This window comes from Ochotona curzoniae, unplaced genomic scaffold (assembly GCF_017591425.1).
Source record: "Ochotona curzoniae isolate NIBS_2020 unplaced genomic scaffold, NIBS_Ocur_1.0 contig_50, whole genome shotgun sequence".
NCBI lineage: Eukaryota > Metazoa > Chordata > Mammalia > Lagomorpha > Ochotonidae > Ochotona > Ochotona curzoniae.
In genome coordinates this window covers 1613279-1633906 of record NW_024466446.1, presented here as the reverse complement: position 1 = coordinate 1633906, position 20628 = coordinate 1613279, and the positions used below count along the sequence as shown (strand labels likewise).

At 44.2% G+C, this 20628-nt stretch overlaps 1 protein-coding gene across 1 annotated transcript in view; it reads left to right on the top strand.

The window, feature by feature from the left end:
* Positions 1 to 20628, top strand: part of PRUNE2 (prune homolog 2 with BCH domain) — a 109704-nt gene that overhangs the window by 46869 nt on the left and 42207 nt on the right. Inside the window, exons 7-9 of the mRNA XM_040988749.1 lie at positions 10168 to 10326; positions 11446 to 17968; positions 18282 to 19023. Of these exons, the coding sequence (XP_040844683.1) occupies positions 10168 to 10326; positions 11446 to 17968; positions 18282 to 19023 (7424 nt within the window). The remainder of the gene's footprint in view (positions 1 to 10167; positions 10327 to 11445; positions 17969 to 18281; positions 19024 to 20628) is intronic.

Genomic DNA, 20628 nt, shown 5'->3' with positions numbered 1-20628 from the left:
AAAAGAAAAAGCATAGCTGTGTGCTACAGCTTGTGATGTTTTATTTATTAAAAGGCAGAAAGTCAGAAGGGGAGAAGAAGGAGGGAGGTTATCGTTTATCTCCTGATTTACTCCTCAGATGATCTCAGTGCTAGGTCTAGGGAACCAGCAGTTTCATCCAGCATCTAGGTCTGGGGAACTCCATCCAGGTCTCCCATGTGTGCAGCAGAAGCCTAAGCATTTGGACAGTATTCTGCTGCTATTCCAAATCTGTTACCAGAGAGCTGGATTGGAAGTGGAGCAGCTGGGAATTGAACCATGCACCAATATAACATGTAGCACCAATATAGGATGCTGCACCACAGCAGTGGCTTGACCTACTTCTTAATGGCAGTCCTTGTTGTGGACTGTTGTGAATCTGCCCTTTTGCCCAACCAGAGAGAGGGTAAGATGCGGTGTAGAAAGCTGCCCCCAAAGTCCTGTCTCTCAATCTACTGTCGATAGGTTAGTGCTCAGCTGCTAAAGGGCCTGTGGCTGGTGGGTTTGAGGTGATGCTGAGCATCTGAAACCTCATGCGGTCCGTTTGTTCCAAACTTTTTGAAGTGCCGACGATTTTCTGTTGTTTTCTTGGGACATTTAGCCACTTTTTTTGAACCCTGAAAGGCAATTTGTCTAAGATACACAGACCCCTAGACTCTTATGGTCTCTACTTTCTGACTAGTGTGAGACACAAGGACTGTCACAGATCATCAGTTAAGACTCTGTTCTAGAACATAGCTGGGAGTGGGTGTCATTTTTCAGGGCAGAGATATTGGATGTAACTCCAAGATGTGGAAGACTTGTGCAGGGTAACGGCAGGTTTGGTGGGGAGTTGGAGGATGGGATGGACAGGAAGGATGACCTCAGCCTGTGCAAGGTTTTCCTGTTAGGTGCAAGAACATCTCTGAACTGAATGATGTGGCTCACTTGTTGAGTGTCTTGGCTGTAACCATGCACGAGGCGTTTCTCCTGAAGTCTCTGCTTAGTAAGTCAGTGCTCAGCAGGGGCGGCTGTTGTGAACAGGAGAAAAATTGTTTTTACCCAAAATTCTAGCTGCTGTTGTGCAGACTGGCATTAGAATGAGAGTAAAAACAGGGTTGAGAAAGGTTGAGCAAAATTGGGGCATCTGATACATCAGATAGCCATGAAGGATTTTCAGAGCATACATGTGGTGCATGCTCTGGTGGGCACCAGAGACCTGCTTCTCTCCCATGTGGTCTGGCTCAGAAGGAGCTGGCTGCAAAAGCTATGCCAGAAACTGGCAGTAGCTAAGATCGATGCTCTGTGAGATTCACTAATGTGATGTCTCAAGCCCCAGGAAAAACCAGACACAGACAAACTATGCAACCCAGGCACTGCACGTGTCGAGGTTAACTGGCCTCATCATCAGGGGCTAGGGAAGACTGGCTGGCTCATTTCTGCAGCTGTAAGGGAAATAAGGAAACTTCAGCAGTTGTCAGATTCTAAAATTAAAGTGAAAGGTCACAGAATAGGATGGCTTTAAACTCCAGTCAAAACCCCAGCCAAGGGCCAGGTGTTTGATGCAGCACTTCAGATATCTGTTGGGACACCAGAATCCCATATTGGAATGCCTGGGTCCCAGGCTCAGCTCTGCTCCTGATTCCAGCTTTTTGCTAATGTATGCCTTGTGAAAGCAGCAGGTGGTGGTTCGTGAACTTGTGTGGAAGACCTGTTCTTGTACCGTTCATTGCAGACATCTGGGAATTGACTCAGTGAGTGACAGTACCCTTTCACAACCCCCATGTTCCTCTCTCTCATCTTTCCCTCCCTGTCCTTCTCCCAGATAAGTAAGTTTCAATTTTCAAAATTATATCAAATATGCATTTGTGTGTGTAGGCAAGGAGAATTTCTTAGAGGTTCTAAACCATGATAAGCAAACAGAATTCCCGCTTTTCCCAGAAAATGTGTTTCAGCACAATTTTCTATGCCATATGTGCAAAGTCCTTTAAAGGACTGGGTGCCTTAATTAATGTGCTAAACAACAAACTCTCCATTCTACTCCGTAATACTGACTAATAATCACAGAGGATTGCCCACAGCAAACTTGACACTCTAGAATGCACAGGTGTGTGTGCACCCTGTAACTAAATTCAATGTTTACCAAATATCAGCTGTGTTTGCTTCCAAACCTGCGTATATCAATTGTACTGGTTAATATAATCCTATAGTTTCAAATAAACAGGCATCAGAGGAATAAGATTGTGATTTCTAAGATAAATTCCTTGGGAAGACTCAATGAGATGAAATGAGATATAATCTCAATGAAAATATGTTTTCAAAATAGGACAGTACAGCTGTAAAATATCAAGAGAATTGTAAAATGTAGGACTCCACCTCTACATGTGTAAAGTGTTTATTACATATTAATGAAACTGAACTCAGAAAATGAAAATTTTATGTGTGTGATTTGTGAAAAGAAAGGAAGCTCCTATATTTACATCTTCAAATAAATATTTTTAAGCCTTGGTTCTACATGAAAAGATCACAAATGAATGCATGCATACTTAAAGTTTCCATTTTATAACAGACTACTTGGCAACAATTTCCTATGAAAACAATTTTTTATTAACTGTTTGTCATAATCACTTCAGTTAATCGAGGTTAAAAACATACAGTAGAAAGTTTCCACTCCATAGCTTTATACAGCAGAAAAAAGGAGCCATGATTGTGTTGGCTTAATGGACCCTTCTGCTCTCAGATCAGGAATTTGAGCTTCAGGAAAGCAAAACACTTTAGATGAAGTGTGGTTTGGGGGAAGTCCCACCAATGTCATCTAGGCAACGATTTGGATATTACGTTCACTTGTAAATTGTAAATATACATTCACTAAAACATGCTATGGTACTCCATACATCTGTACAATTTTATATCTTTTAAGAAAAATATCAACATCTGTAATTTAACCAAATGTTTTGCTTTATGAAGTGACAATTTTGAAAATGTTGAGTGTAACTTACTCCCTAATCCTGTCTTTCCCTTTACTTACAGTTGAGTTTCTGGAACTTTCTAATAATAATAATAATAATAATAATAATAATAATAATAATAAGATGACCTGAAAAGGATTTCCTGAGATTCCTGCCACCCCTGTGTCTCCAAACAGAAATAAAACCAAAACCCCCAGAGTATATGTGTTTTCAGGAGGGGGTTTCTGGTAATTAGCTTAGATTGCAACAAATGGCACACACAGACTGTTGGCTCGGCATGTGTGCTCCAAGATTGGTGTTTACCCTATTATATTCTAATTTAAGATGTCATAAAGTTTATCAGTGAGCCAACGGATATGAGCAAGAATGCGTATCTGGTGGCGAGAGGTGTGTGGCTTGATGGATAGATTATTTTTTTAGACTTCCCAAACGGTTGATGACTTGCCCTGTGCCGCTAGCAAAGAGGCCACGTCGTATTCTCCACTTGCACTTGGCGATATGTGGGTATTTTTAGCAAATGAGTTGTCAGCAGAAAGGCTTCATTAGACCCATCAGGGTATCTGCCCATGAAGAACGAATCCCAAACTGTACTGACAGTTTCCTTGAGCCAAAATGATGAAGCACCTCTGACAAGAGCCATATTGTGTGCGCCCCATGTGAAGAGCGTGAGGAACAAAAGAGGCAGTTTGATCTTCATTTGGTCAGGTTAATATTGACACAGCTTAGAAAAATCGGAAGGGTTCGTAATGTGTATGTGCAGCCTGCCTGCTGGAGACTTGCCTGGTGGCTTCCATAAATCAGAAAGGGAAACCCAGAAAGGAAAGAAGGTCTCCTGTATTCCTGAAATAGTCCTCAGACTCGTTGATTTATTTTTACAAAGGAAAATGAATGAAGCATGAGTGTTCAGACTCATACCTCAAAAGAAGCCCATAGGAATTCTTTTATATCCATCCATCTATCTATCTAATTACGGAGGCGATTTATGACTCTTAGTTTTATTTGGTAGCTAGAGTGTTGCTCAGGTTCTATCATTTCCAAAATAAGACATGCCTGCCAGGTGAGTCTTTTTGTGACCCTTGTGATCTGAATTGTTCATGCCCATATCCAAGTCCTTCTAAACATGCATGAATGAAAATGGAATAACCTTGCCCTTTCATCACCACGTACCTGACTCCATCCAGAGACAGCAACTTTCGCTGATTACGGTTCTGTTCTTCCAGCAGAAGATGCAAATTACTTGGTGCCAGTTAATGAAGTGATGGGATTTTGTTTTTAATTGTTGGTGAACCTGTCCACACTGAAATATTCAACTTACTCTTCATTGCTAGAACCAGTCTTCTATGAAATATAATCTTCAAGCACTTTCCACCCCCACCAAGGACCAATTCTTTGTGAATGGAACATCAGTCTTACCTACTTGTTTCATTCGTCATACACCTGATCCACGTTAGTACAGACAACTCAATGTGTTCTAGAACCATAACATTGTGTTCTGTACAACCATAACCTTGTAGAACATTTTCGCTGCTCCAACAGAACCCTATGCCCAGGCTCCGTCATTTCATATACCTCCTACCCTCAGCATTAGGCAACCACAAATTTTTTTTTCTGCCTCTCTGTATTAACTAGAAGGACCTGCAGCTTGGCTCAGGATATCAGAAAGGTTTAGATTAAGAGGAGCTGGCACTGAAGATAAAATTTGTAGGTAAACTAGGCAATAAGGTCTTAATTTGATTAGCTAATCCCTTTTTTCACACTTCTGAGAGTAAAATAATATTATATACAAATGTATGTCATCCTTGCTTTTTTCTTTTTAAGTGTATTCACTTTTTAAAACATTAACAAGAATTTTAAATTTTATATGATTTATTAAATACGGGGCAACATTTCTTTACATAGATTCAATGTATGTTTGTCAAATCAGGGTAATTAATAATTTTCTCTCTTTTGTCATATTTGTAATTGGAACATTGTGACTTTTCTGTTCTATTTGTTCCAAAAACCTATAAGAACCATGATTATTCCCACTGGGCTATGCAATGCTAGAAACTTCTCCCTTGTTTCTGATTTGGTACTAATCATCGTTTCTGCTTCCATCCCTGCATACTTCCCAGTCTCTAGCAATTACTATTCTGTGTTCAAATTAAGAATTTCTTTTTCAGTTTCCATATATGAGAGAGAACATGCTGTAATTGTCTTTCTGTGTGTGGCTTATCCACTGAAAGCCTTGTCCTCCAGTCCCATTTGTTATGTAGTAAACAATAGGATTTTCTGCTCTTTAGGGCTGAATAGTATTTCACTTCATGCAAAACAGAGATAAACTTACCAATGATACAGGGTTTTCCTAAAGTTAAATAGGATGATACATAGGATGCTTAATACTGATGTGGTATTTAATTATACTATATAATATGCTGTTGATTGAAATTGATTAAATGAAGTGATAAATAAATAATTAAGGCTATACCTCTATGTATGTATCTATGTACGTATCAGTTTATGTACAATATGTCATTTCATTTTCACAAAAGGGTTTTCTCTTTAACTACAAACATGATACTGGGTATCCTTTTTCTAAAATATGATAAACATGTAGTTTCAATAAGTTCAGTTAAATTTCTATTGCTAAGATGCTTTGGCTAGGTCATAAAAGCAAGAACATCCGGAAAAAAATGATATCTGGAAAAGAAAAACTACGGGAAATGTCTTGGCTTACCAATTAAGGAGTATATGAAAAACAGAATAAATAAAACCTCTTAATTTATGCATTTGTGTTCTCATAAATCATTTTCCTGTCAGAATTATCAGACATTATTATTGCTGAATATTTTAAACATTGCAGTGAAATCTTGGCTGCATAAATCATAGCGCTTCCAGTTAGAACATTGTGTACATGCCTCAGCATTTTTCTTATGTCTTGATTAGAGATGAATCCATGCCGTCTAAATGTCAAGTTGTACTCTTAAATTTCAGTAACTCAGCAATCCGTGCTGGACACTGTGCTTACCAGGTAGGCACAGATTGTCAAACTAGGTTTCCAAGACTAACTCTTCCGTAAGATGCAGCTGATGTTTCAGACGTGGCAGTGAATTTTACCCACAACCATCCTAACTACAGGCGATACTTCTCCCCCTCCTCCCCTCATCTTCTTTTTCTTCTTTTCTCCTCTTCCTCCTCCTCATCCTTCTTCTTCCTATTGTTATTATCATTACTACTAATACAATTATTGCTAGTATTACTTCCAGCAAGAAGTGGGGAAAATCTAGGAATTGCTTGTTCTTTTTGATTTTTTTTTTATTTGAAAAGTAGATTTACAGAAGAAAACAAAAACAAAGAAAAAGGGGTTCACTCCTCAAATGGCCATAGTGATGAAGCTGAGCCAATCCAGAGCTGGAGCCAGGAGCCAGGAGCTTCTTCTGGGTTCCCCACATGGATGAAAGAACCCAAAGTCTTGAGCCACCTCTGCTGATTTCCCAGGCTGTAAGCAGGGAGCTGGATGGAAAGTGGAGTAGCCAGGACATGAACTGGTGTCCATCTTGGCTGGGTGACTTTTCGAAGGCCCAGCATGGTTGCTGGGAGAGGAGATCACGTGAAGACCAGGACCTTCATCCTTGTCTTCGATTGGAATGGCAGGGACCAACCCCTTCAGCCATTACTGCTGCTTTCCAGGGTTTGAATTTGCCAAAATGCAAGCATTGCAGTGGAGGACATGCCGTCTTGACCAGCCACATGACCAAATGTCTGCCCCTACCTTTGGCTTTTAAGAGAACAATTGCCAATCTTTCCCATTATACTCATAAGTGACCTACTAACTCCCTTTGCTGCAGTTACAGACTGGGCTCATAAACGCAGAGGATAGCATGGGTGAGGTTGTGCAATTAAAGGAGTAGAGGGTCCTTTTATTTTTTTAAACCTTTAGAAAATTGAGAGGGAAACCCATGTGATGTATATAATTTTCACTTAAGGTGAGAGAAACATTCTAGAGGCATTTGAGCAGATGAACAAATCGTATTTGTATACACATAACTAAAACAGTAATTTATCAGGTAGAAGGCAGATGGGGTGAATAAATGCCAACCTGTATCTACAGTTGGGTTGTGTTGATGATGAAGTGCTGTTTATTCAGGGCCAGCCTAGCTTGTCAGCAACATAAGAGCCGTCGCAGCACATGACTCCCTGCGTAGCTAGAAGACAATAATAAATTATCTCCTATGCAAACAGCACCGGCATAAAAGCAGAACAGACTGCCTCCCGATTCCTAATGATCCTCACTCATTCCCTTGTTTGATTCTGTTTTAAACGTGAAACTTTTTACATTGTCCTAAGGCCATGAGGATGGAATAGTTTGGACAATTGTATTTGGGTAGACAAGGTATAGTTGTTCAAGATTTCTGTTTGGAGGTTACTGTAGGTATGTAAGTATCTTGTTTTTCTAACATGCTTATGTGGTTCATGTAATTTTTTGCTTTGTTAATGCTTCATCTGATCCCGTGGAATTCAGGGCCATTCAGAAGAAAAGTAGGATGGCTTTACTTAAAGGAGCTGAATTATGGACTCAACTTTTGAGATATGGTGAAATCACAGATTCCTTTGGTCTCAAACTCTAGTTTGCTCAAAGAGAAACACAAGCAGTGTGGACCAGAAATACGCATTCCAGGGTGACTTAGGATGAGGCTAGTGGAAGAAATATAAAGGGTATGAGCGAGTACAAAGCATATGATGGCAATGGAATTCCAAAGGATTGGATTTTAGAGAAACATAACAATTAACACATGCTTCCCCCAGGCTGTGCTCGGCAGATTTGTGTGTGTGCATTGGATTCTCCTGGAATTGGTGGGAAAGGCAGATTTTGCTGCAGAGAATCCAGGTGGGACCTGAGACTATATTTTCAACACGGCGTCTTGTGTTGCTACTGCTGCTGGACTTGAGTCAGGTGCTATAGCACCATCAGTGTCGCAGAGAAGACTCAAAACAGATTGGGGATCAGACAACATCTTTGAATAATAAATGTTGCATGAGTGTGGCTTCAAGAAATGCGGATCCTGATGAATCAGAAATTTGTGCTCCAATACAAGTAACCCCTATGATTTCTTGTTGAAGTGACAAGCCAGGAGGTCTTGTGTTCATAGTCACCATACGTGAAAATCTCTTTAAAAGGTGTGTCCCCTTTCGTGGATTTACAAAATGCATCCTGGTGGGTTTATAAACGTGATGGAAAAATACTGGGAAAGGAAAATGGGCTTCTAACGCCAATGCTTTCATGACTACAAGAAGATGCAGGTAGTTGCTGCCCATCCTAACTTTCATTTAGAACCCTGTCTCTTTTTATGATTAGTGGCAAAAGCCCAAATTCTGAGTTCTTGCCTGATCACTGGTGAAGTCTTGAAACTTCTTACCTATTACATGTGTATATGACATACAATAGAAAGCCTGAAAATTTTTTGAAAAGCTCATTCTAAATATATTTATCTGTGCTTTGTTAATTCCTTTCTAAAAAAAAAAACAAAAAGGTCTACTTGAAGATTGTTCTTGTACTCTTTGAACAATAAAATAAAAACCACGGAAGCTGACAGGACGCTTTCTGCAGCATGTTTCAAGGCTGTAGCACTTGAAAACTGCATCACTTCATCAGTACAATAAACCCTGTTACTCATCAGCAGTAGATGTTGTGATGTTTGCAGATGAGTAAGAGTAATTCCTTGGCAGCAGAAGGAGTCAGTGGCCTTGTAACATGTCTAATGAGAGGGATTGCCATGGAGCATCAGCAACACCATCTTCAGGATGTAGAGGCTGGTGATGGATGGAACTCACAGTCTGCTAAGAATCTTGTGCGCCCTCTTGGGGGCGTTGGCACCTTGATATTAACCTCAACATTGTCTCAGCATATAGGTCTGATGTGTCTTGGAAATGGCTGGTAAATACCCTAAACCACAAGGGGCTACCCACAAATTTCAAAAAGCTACCACGTATAGAAATTATTGTGGGATATATATAAAAAAAAAACTGCAACTGTCTTCATTACTTTTTATGGTGATTATTTGGGGAAGTGTGGCATTGTCACCTTCCATGGTATCCATATTAATGTTTTGGCAACAGAAGGTATAGTACTGTTGACTGTTACAACCAGAGGTAACAGAAATCTTATTCCCTTGAATACAGCACACTGTGGTGCGTTAACTCTGTAACACAACAGACCTTCAGTTGACTCATTAGATAGGATGACCAAGATAGGATGAACTTGTATTTGCACTTAAATACAGACTGCCCACAGCCATGAGTTCTGTATCCAGAGTCAACCAATCACGGAGCAAAAAATTTTTGAAAAAAAAAATGTTTTTGCTGAACATGTATGGATTTCAATAAGTGAAACTGCTCTGTTGATAGCATTTCCCATTCTGTTAATTACTGTGTACAGTTTAGGGATGATCTAATGTGTATGGGAGCAGTGGGCTTGTGGCTCAGTAGATTAAGCCACAGTTTGGGACATGGCATCTCCTGGCAGAGTGCTGACTCAAGTCCTGACTATTCCTAGTGCAGCTTCCCACTAAAGTGCCTATGAAACATCATTTGGTGGCTCCAGTGCTTGAGTCCCTGCTACCCATGTGGGAGACCTAGAAGGGGTTCCTGGCTCCTGGCTTTCCCCTAAGCTGTTGTGGCTGTTTTTGGAGTAGACAGATGGAAGGTGTGTGTGTTTCCTTCTCTCTGTCATTTTGCCTTTTAAATAGATACATAGATAGGTAGATAGATAGATAGATAGATAGATCTATCAATAAATATGTCTTTGAAAGTCAGTGGCAGACAGAGGGAGAGACAGAGACTTTCCATCCAATGGTTACTCACCAGAGGGCTACTATTGCAGGGTCTGGGCCAGACCAGAACCAGGAACTTCTTCCAGGTCTCCCATGTGGGTTGTAGAGACCCAAGCACTTGGTTCATCCTCTGCTGATTTTCCAGGTACATGACTATGGAGCTGGATCAGAAGTGAAACACACAGGATACAACCCGCACCCATATGGGATGGTAGCATTGCAGGTGGTAGCTTAACTTGCTCTGCCACAATGCTCCCAAACATTCTCGCTTACAAGTGTCTGTCCTAACACATCCCAAGACCCAGGGCACTCGTGACATGACTTCACACCCATCCCTGCTGTCACTGACTGGCAGTTTAACATTAATGTCAAATTTCCTGTTGTTGTTTCAGAACTGTGAGTTTCACAGCAATATCACCAGTGATTTGAAAACATTCACTGACAAGTTTGGTTTTGATGTCCTCATCCTGTTTGCCAGCTATCTGTCAGAGGAGCAGCAGCCAAGACGACAGATTGCTGTGTTCTCCCAGAACCTAGAGCTGTGCAGCCAGGTGAGCCGTTCTTGTCTCCTTTCCCCCTTTCACAGCATCCTGACCCAGTGATACTCAGAACACACTGGGACACTGAAGCAGATCAGTGGCTTCTATGAAATTGGCCCACGAGACAATTGGAGTTGAGTTCTTAAGAAATGAAAGGGGCATTTTCCACATTGGATCTTTTATTTTTTAAGATTTATGTTACTTTTATTGAAAGATAGAGTTTACAGAGAGAGAGGGGAGAAAGGAGAGATCTTTTGTCCACTGGCTCATTCCCCCAATGGCTGTAATGGCTGGGGCTGGGCCAATCTGAAGCCAGGAGCCAGGAACTTCTTTCTGGGTCTCCCACAGGGTTGCAGGGTCCCAATGATCTGGGCCATCCTCCATAGCTTTCCTAGGGAGGTTGGAACATGCAGAACACAAACCAGAACCCCTTATCAGGAAGTGAAAATACATTGCAGCATGCATCGCTACTCCTTAATAAAAAGAGGACTCCCAATGAAACTGTTAAGGGTACCCTTGACAATACAATAGTAGACTTCCTAACATGTCCTATACCTGTAATGCCATGATACACTTAAATAGCAGAATGTTGGATTTGTGACTCTTGTTGAAGGACTACACTATTGTAATAATACGGGGGAAAATAATGGTGGTGGGGAGCACAGTGATAGAATCCCTATACTTGTAAAAATGTATTATGGGAAATGATAACTCAAAAAATGAAATAAAAAGAAATGGTGCATCCAGAACACAAACCAACACTCATATGGGATATACACACTACAGATGGAGGGTTAGCCTGATACGCCACTGTGCTAGCTCCCACATGACCCTGTGCGAGCCCATGCTGTGTTGCTTTAACAAAAGACTTGAGGATAGTCAATTTATAAACGAAATGGCTACTGTAACTCATAAGCATGTATTTATTATTATTTCAAGAGCATGTATTGGTATCTGCTTCATTCTGGTGAAGGCCTGGTGGCACATGGCATCACAGGGAGGGGAGAATGTGTAAAAGAGATCACATGATGATACAGGGTGCACAGAGCAATTTTATGTTGAGAAAAGCAAATTATAAAAGGTGTCAGAATGGCCTGAAGGCTCACACACCATCTCTGTGTCTCCTGACAGATTTGCTGTGAGCTGGAAGAGTGTCAGAGCCCTTCCTTAGAATTGGAGCCCTTCGAGTGCAGCTGCGATGAGATCCTAGTGTACCAGCAGGAGGACCCTTCTGTGACGTGTGATCAGGTGGTTCTCATCGTCAAGGAAGTTATCAATAGGAGATGTCCAGAGATGGCCTCCAACAGCCGGACATCCTCAACAGAGGCCGTGGCAGGCAGCGCCCCCCTCTCGCAGGGATCCTCAGGGATTACGGAGTTGTATGGTTCTGATGTGGAGCCACAGCCCAGCTCTGTGAACTTCATAGAAAACCCTCCAGATCTCAACGATTCTAACCAGGCTCAGGTGGATGTCAATGCAGACCTCGTGAGCCCAGATAGCGGGCTGGCCACCATCAGGAGCAGCCGCTCATCCAAGGAGAGTTCAGTTTTCCTCAGTGATGACAGCCCAGTGGGAGATGGGGCTGGACCCCATCACAGCCTGCTTCCAGGCTTTGACTCTTACAGCCCCATCCCTGAAGGAGCAGTCGCAGAGGAGCACGCACGGTCTGCTGAGCACAGTGAACACTTTGACCTCTTCAACTTTGACCCAGCACCGCTGGCTTCAGGGCAATCCCAACTGTCTTCCCAACCATCTTCCCATTCGCCAGACTACTCCCCGGTGAATGACTTCCCAGACAGTGATTCCTCAGAAGGACACCTCCCTGCTGGGGCCAAGGCACTGGACAGACTGGGGATCAATATGTCCAATTTTTCATCCGGCTCTCTTCTGTCAGAGACTGGCAAAAACAGCCTTGGAGAATTCGATGAGGACTTTGTCCAGAGACAAGAAAGTCCTTCAGATGGCTCTGAAAGGAATTTGAACCTGACAGGTTTTGTGGGAGATGAGCCTCCTTCGCCTGAGAGGCTGAAAACTATTGGGAAGAGGATTCCACCAACTCCTATGAACAGCTTTGTAGAAAGTTCTCCATCTACTGAGGAGCCAGCCCCGCTCTACCCAGAAACTTTGCCCCAAAAAACAATGGATGCAGGACACTCGGGGCCACCTCAGGCACGTGCACGTTGCAGCAGCTGGTGGGAGGGATTGGAACTTGACTCTAAAAATATTGCTCATGCATGGAGTTCTGGTGAACAAGGGTCTGTCTTCCAGAACACTGAATTGTGGAAGGACCACAGGCCCAGCCCAGCTGAGAGGAGAGCTTCTGATTCTCTGTTTCAACCAAAGAGTCTTGAGTTCCCAAAGTCAGATGCCTGGGAACCTGAATTTGGCCAGCCTCAAGTGGAGAGCAGTGCTCTTCCGATCCGCAATGAGGAAAGCTTTCAGGTTCAGAATTTGCCTGCTGAGAAATCCCTCTTGTCAGATGCTTCTCCACAGGACACAAACCACCTCATAGAAGACTTTGCTGCTTTGTGGCATTCCAGCCGCTCGCCCACGGCAATGCCTGAGCTGTGGGGAAATCCTACAGATGATGGGGAGACTGCTGTTGCAGTGTCGTTACCAGCTTGGAGTGCATTTGGTAAAGGAGATAATACCACAGCTCTACAGAGTGCCTGGAACTTGCACCCCACGAGCCATGAGCCACCTTCTGTGAGAGACCCCAAAGAGTGGGCAATGGCCAAGAGTGGGCTTTCATTTCCTCCAGAAGACCTACTGGATAGTTCACCCACCGACACAAGTGGCCAGGCAGCTCAAGAAATCTGGGTCAGAAAGAATAATGACTCCCAGGAGAACAGCCTCATGTCTGGAAATCCCAGTTCCAACCTGGATAGTGCCTGGAGCCATTCTAAGGCAGTGAAGGAAGGCCCATATGTTTTGGTGGATCCCAGCTCCACAGGGAAAGTATATGCTAAGGTAGATTCCTGGCACCTTTTTGAGGAGAGTATGAAGAAAGGAGGCTCGGATGGCCTAGCTCCTTGGGAAGATTCTTTCTTATCATACAAATGTTCCGATTATAGTGCATCCAATGTAGGAGAGGATTCGGTGCCCTCCCCCTTAGATACCAATTACTCCACCTCAGACTCTTACACATCACCCACGTTTGCTGGAGATGAGAAAGAAGCAGAAACCAAACCCTTTGCTAAAGAGGAAGATTTTGAGTCTAAAGACACTAACCCTGCCCTGGGGGAGGTTGTTGTTTCTGCCCCATTGCCACAGGTGCCGCCCAGAAATCGGCTGAGCTCAGGTCCTGGGAACCTGGACATGTGGGCTTCCCCTTGCATCAACAATGGTTCTGAAAGCAATGATGCTCATGACACAAATAAAGACGTACTTAGGATGGAAGACACTGGTGATAAGACCCTCTCTGTGGATGACGACATGGGGGAGAGCAGCCAGTCGAGCTACGACGACCCCAGCATGATGCGCCAGTACAATGAAACCAACAGACAGCTTACACTGCTGCACAGCAGCACCAACTCGCGGCAGGCAGCCCCCGACGGTCTCGACTTGTGGAACAGAGTGATTCTGGAGGATACACAGTCCACAGCAACCATCTCGGACATGGACAACGATTTGGACTGGGATGACTGCAGTGGAGGTGTGGCCATTTCTAGTGACGGCCAAGCAGAAGGATACCTAGCTGAAGGGAGTGAGCCAGACACCCGATTTTCTGTGAGACAGCTGGAGCCATGGGGCACCGAGTATCAGGAAGGCAGTCAAGTAGATTGGGAACTCCCTGCCTCTGCCGAGGGAGCCAGGGATACGGCTCCCACGCAATACCACACACTGGATGAGAAGAGTGGACAGCTCATCGCAAATAGTATTTGGGAGTCTGCCATGAGAAATGAAGACATGCCGTCACTCATGTTGCCAAGCTCAATGTACACGACAGAGTCAGGGCAAAGCCATTTGCCCCATGAAAATCCCAGTCATTCAGAAGACACTCAGAACAGTCACATTCCAGATGTGCTTGATGTATCTGCAACCGAGTCAGGAACACTACCTGACAACTGGAATGCAGGGCCAGAAACCCTGCAAAGCAATATAGCATCTGTGATGACCAAGCTTGAGGACGTAGGGCATTTTGCATCCTCAGACCCATGGGAAGGTCATAGCTATGGACAGAGTGTAGGTGAGAAGGAAGGCCAGGGAGTCATGCACAGGGCAAGCCTCCATGAGGAGGTATGGGACTCCAGCGGGGGAAATGCTTTAGGAGTTTCTGGAAAAGAACCAGGGAACCAGGAACTCTCCTTCTCGGGTCCATCTGCACATCAAGAAATCTACCTTGAAGCAGGAACAATCAGCTCTCTTTCAAGTACATTCAGTCATCAAATGGAGGGACCAGAAGAAGTCGTAGGATCTGAGGAAGCAGCTGATATTCTGGACTCTTTGGATGTGCAGGAAACAGACAGCCCTGAAAAACAATCAATACATCGCAAAACTCCAGCTGAAGCTACCGAGATTCCAGGTAGAATGAATTTAACTGAAAATTCATCTTTATCTGAAATGAATCTTGAGGAAACTGAAGAATACAATGATCTGGAGCCAGATAGAGTGAGTGAGAAACCACTGCCCCCTGAAATTCCTCAAAACCTGCAGATTTTGGAAGGCCCTCTAGACAGTGGTGTGCAGGTCAGTAATGCAAACTCAAAAATGACCATAAATCTTGATGTTCAGAATTCAGAAAATAACTTTCTAGAAGTCAACTCCTCTGGAAAGGCTGACCAAGATAGTATTTCTAGTGAGTATACCCGTTCAAGTGCAACAAGTCCTGACTTAGATGATTCTTCAGCAGCCTTGTCTTCCTGGAGCCGTGGACCCGGGACCGAGCATCCCCAAGAGAATCAGAATGATTGCAGTGAAGAGAATCAGCAAGACTCCGAACTTGTTACCACTGATGACCACAGAGAGGTAACCCCTGAAATGAAGGACTTTGAGGACATGGTTGGAAAGAGGAGTTTCAATCACAAGGTTCCTAAATTTTTAGAGATTTGGGATGACTCAGTTGATGGTGATTCCTTATCCTCATTATCTAGTCCTGAAATAGGTAAATATTCAGAGTGTGCAGATTTCTACCAGGAAAGCAATCTGCTCATTAGCCAGCAGGAGAAAAGTGAACTTGACATCCCTGCAACTATGCAGTCAGAGAATGCTCCAATAAGCCCACATTCTGATGACAGCATAGGTAGTGATAAGTCGTTGGACAAAGGGATCCACTCTCTGGACATTTGCCGCATTGCTCAGAGTGAACCCGGGGCCTGGGACTCATTGAATGGCTCTGCTAAGTCCTTGGCCTCAGCTGATTCCAAGTCTGAGGAACCTTACGACCAGGAAGGCAAGTCAGAACCAGAAGAGAGCAAGTCACCCCTGTCCTGTGACAATCAACACAGCAGCCCCGATCCTTGGAACTTCTCACCGTTAACAGAGACTGAGATACAGACTGCATCTGTGAAAAATGAGATGGGATCTTCTCCAGAAATGGACAAGACAGGAGATGTAATATGGAAGGGATCTCCCGAAACTGAACCAAAGAATGAAGATCATCCTGAATTGGAAATGCTTAGCTTCTCGGCAGAAAGTGACAAGTGGTGGACCGTGCCACCACAGGATGCCAGACCCACTGAGGGTGCTTCAGAAGGGGATCGGTCTAATTCAAGGGGTGTGTTTGAAACAAATTCTTCTGTGTTCCAAAATGCAGGTCCTTGGGGAGTCCCCATTCAGGGGAACGGTGAATCCATGGAAACACCTTGTGTTAACCCTTTTGGTGACAAACATCAGTCACCCTTTCTGAATTACGATGGAGAGAATGCGCATGAGCAACTATGGAACATTCAACCAAGGGAACCGGACCCAGATGCCAATCAGTTTAGCCAGCTTGTCATATTAGGCCAAATTAAAGAAAAGGATCCCTTCATGTCTTTGGCTGGTGATGAACCTCCTCCTTCAGAAACAGGCAGCCCAGAGCAATGTCAAAGTGCTGCATTGTCTGCCTGGGATCAGCCAGACCCAAGCTTCACTCACACAGAACAAAACGCATGTGTCATTGCTAATGTCTCAACCATAGAATGTCAAGAAGCAAACTGGTGGGAACAAAAGAATTCATACCCCGATGAGACGACAAATCCAAGCACTGCTACAGAAAATTTCACTACCAGCCAGCCCACTACACAAGCGACAGGGAAGGCAAACTCTAGCCCTATGGAGAACCCCGAAGGTAGCTTTGTTCCAGATATTTTGCATGGTAACTTTCCAGAGGGCGGGCAGCTGGCCTCGGCCTCACCTGACTTATGGGTGGATGCTAACCAGCCCTACAGTTCGAATGAAGATGATGAGAACCCTGACCTACTGACCCACTGTGACCAGGAGAGCCACCCACAGGTTTCCAACAGCCCTGATATCTGTCAGGATTCTGAGGCCAAGCAGGAGACTGAGCAGGTGCAGCCCATCCATCCTGGCCCAGGGCCTGGCATGCAATCCAGTGGGTTGGATCTCATGGAACCAAAAGCAAATGAAGAACCATCTCCCGAGCCTACACAGGAGTTTGTTCCATGGAAGTCTGAACTCTATCCTGAAAACACACTTGCACTATCTCCCATCAGCAACCAAGCCAACATCGGCAGCTCACCCCAACCTGCCTCTTGCAAAGGCTCTCCTGAATCCCTTGACATAGATGGGGACAGTAAGCTGAGTGTAAATGCATCAGAGGATGAAGTCAGCCCGGACAAAGCATCAGTGTCGGAACCTGATGATAGAACCAACCAAAGGACTGAACGTGTGGGAACCAGCATCTTTGTAACTTACCAAGAGCCAAATGCAGACAGCCATGGCTTTTGGGAGTCAGAGGACTTTTCCTCTGAAAGTCAGACAGGTGCAAGGGCCTTGCTTCACATTGAGCAACCCGAGAGTCTTGCTGCAGTCAGTGATGCTTTACTAGCCTCAGACACTTGTCTGGATGTGAGTGAAGCTGCCTTTGACCACAGTTTCAGTGATGCCTCAGGTCTGAACACATCCACGGGAACAATTGATGACATGAGTAAACTGACGTTATCAGAAGGTCGTGAGACACCGGAAACGCCCATGGATGGGGATGTAGCAAAGCAGGATATCTGTTCCTCCGAGGCGTCGTGGGGTGACTTTGAATATGATGCCATGGGTCAAAATATTGATGAGGAGTTTATGAAAGAGCCTGATCACTTCCGGTACGGCAGCGATCTGCCCTTGGAGGAGGGTGCTCTGAAGCACTCACTGGCCCCATACACGCCACCCTTTGATTTGTCTTATCTCACCGAACCCAAGAGAGTCCCTGATTCAACAGGGAACTCAGGGTCGCCAGAGGATGTGTCCCTAGGGAGCGAAGCAGCAGAGACATTGCTTTCTGCTCTTCCTGATGAAAGAAGTGAGGGGAATTGCACAGAGACCAAAAACACGCAGCCTGGGCCCCCGCTGACTGTGCTGCATATTCAGGAAGACCCCGACTCTGTTTCTTGGCCTGCTGGAGCAGAAGCCAGCAGACAGTTATCGCCTTCAAACATTGAATGGGAAGTAGAAACGGTTCTCTCTGATTCACCAGCAGGAGGAGACATAGGATCACCAACTGGTAAGAAATGTCCCATTCTTCCCACCCGCGCTACCGTTGCTTTTCAAAAACTAGCGCATTTATGAAATACAATCTTACCAATGTGGTAAGAACAAGAACTAGCCAAATTTAAAATGCACACTTCACCAAGTCCTGTTAAATAAAGCAGGACAATCAAGTGCCCATGTGGTGACAAGCAAACTAAACACCTCTGCGAAATAAAACCATTTCTTAAATCACTACCTTTCAGATGATCACTTGCCAAGATCACAAATCACTCAATGTGTTAATTAATGTTTAATCTCCCCTTCTCACCTTCAACTCACACTTCTAGGTGCCAACAGGGGAATGTTTGAGTTGGAAGAAGAAAAAAGCATGCCCAGCAAAGAGCCTGAGCAGACACAATCAGAACAAAAGGAAGAAACGCATGGAGAGCAGGATGAAGATGATCAGGCACTACGCATGGATTACATACTGGTAAGCCATGAAGGAAATTCACTCCTGAAGCCAGAAATCAGTGACAAGAGACAAAGCATATCTGAATTAGAAGACTCTTCCATAGATTCTGAAGAACAAGAGCTGCCTGCAACTCAGTCAGTAAGCTCCCCAGACATGCGTCCACCTGCCTCCTTCAAGGAGACAGCTGAGCATTCTGCAGAGACGAGGTTTTCCAATGCTCACAGGAGATCATCTCTGGAGAGCCCTGCACAGGAGCAGAGTTGGATGGTCTTGGGCCATAGTGAAGTCAGTGATTTGTCGTTGGGAGCCAAGGACTCAGGCCTTGGATGTCCTGACCTTGGTATGGATAAGAGTTCCCCAAGGCAGGTTCTGGGGGAAATGAAGACTCCTGAGTCCTTTGCATTTGAGGAAGCCACCAATGTGGCTAGTCAGCATTGGCAGAGTGAGAGCCGGAGTGCGGTTGGACCAGATGCAGCTGTGCTGCAGGCTGTCAGCCATGACAATGAATGGGAAATGCTTTCAACGCAACCTCAGCAGAAACACGGAATCCACGCAACAGAAATGGAGGAGGAGACGGAGTTCCTTGAGTCCAGTTCTGGGAAGACAAGACCAAATGGGTAAGCAAAATGTTACATTTATTTATTTTCCTAAAGATCATTTTATTTAGAAACCAGAGAAATGGTGAAGGCCCATGGAATGTGGAGGAGGGAAATTTTGCTTACACTCAATGTAAGGTGTGTGATCAAGGAAAGCAGTTTTCAGAAAACTATGCCAAATAAGGATTTGAGTGCATTTTTAGCCAAATAAATCTTTCATTTTCATCCATAGATATATATCCTCCCTTCCTCCTGAATCCTCCTTCTTTTCTTTCAACCCCTTTCCTGTTTAACATGCTGTTGGAAATGAGGAGGTGGCATTAGTATTTATTCAGCACCTGCTCTGAAGGACATGTAGCACATATCAGAACTGTGCTGGTCTGTTGTCCAGAGCTGGGAGTGCAAGGACTCAAGGAGGAGGTACTCAGGGCTCAAGTTTCTACACTTGGCCTGGAATTAAGCAACCAGAATGAACTCTGGGATTCAAAGCTTTCCACCTCTCAATCTGAACTTTCCCCAGCAGATCCCCAGTCTGTCTTAACAGAGAAAGAATTTCCAATTTCATATAAGCACCTGACTCTCTAGGAGAGCTAAGGAGACTGTATTTTTAAGCAGATTCAAAATCATGTGTAACACTCCTTCAGTCATTGGTTGAAGAATCAACAAATAACCTTCAAGCCAGTGAATCATGCATGCATTTGTGAACACCATATGGTTTGCTGGCTCTGTGCTGTGTCTGTGGGGAACCTAGGAGCGTGGGGCAGGGAACTGGAGCCACTGTTGCCTTTTAGATGGGGAGCTCATGGACAGTCTGTTGTAAGGATTTTCACTTCTTTGCCCTTGCCTCCATAAAGCCCTCCCGCTTCCAGGGATAAAAAGGGGAAGTTGTGAAAAGAGACCCAACTAAAGGAGGAAATAATGTTTCCCCTTTAAAATGTGGTGGAGAAAAATATGATTTTCCTGCTCAGTTTGGGAGTACAAAGATTTACGGACACCACGTACTCACTCACTCTGAGTCTAGGAATCTGAATGGCAACTTGGCCCTATCATTACCAGTTCTATATTTTAGGATTAACCTCCGGCTTATGTTTCCTCACCCATAAAATTAGTGGGTTGGGCTGGGAGACCTCAAGCTATTAAATTCTGTGATCCTCATTTGTGTGGACACAGAATGAGTGCAGGAGAGCTTTGCATTTACAAATTACATGTCTTCATGAAAACAACCCAGAGAACAGAAAGTCTGTGGGGAGAGGGGCAGGCTATGAAGGTTAGCAAAGTGCCCTAAGGCGTTAGAAGCTGTGGTTTCACAAATCTAGGAATTTTCAGATGACCTAATCTTTTCTTGCTCCCTATCAAACTGTTTCCTTCCAGAGCGACCCCAGATCTGTTGTCAGAGCGAGCAGCAGACAGCTCGCCTAGCAGCCTTGTTGGCTGAGCTGTTGTCTCACTTTCTGGTCTGTACTTTGCACACAGCCCTGAACACCATCAGCCGACAGTCACTTGCTTCGCTTTCCTCAAGGAGATTTCTTAGCTCATCTCCTTCCTGCCAGCTCTTGTAAAAAGGAAACTTTTCTTCCCATTGGATCCTGGCTGATTTTCCCTCTGGCATTGATATGATCTGCAGAA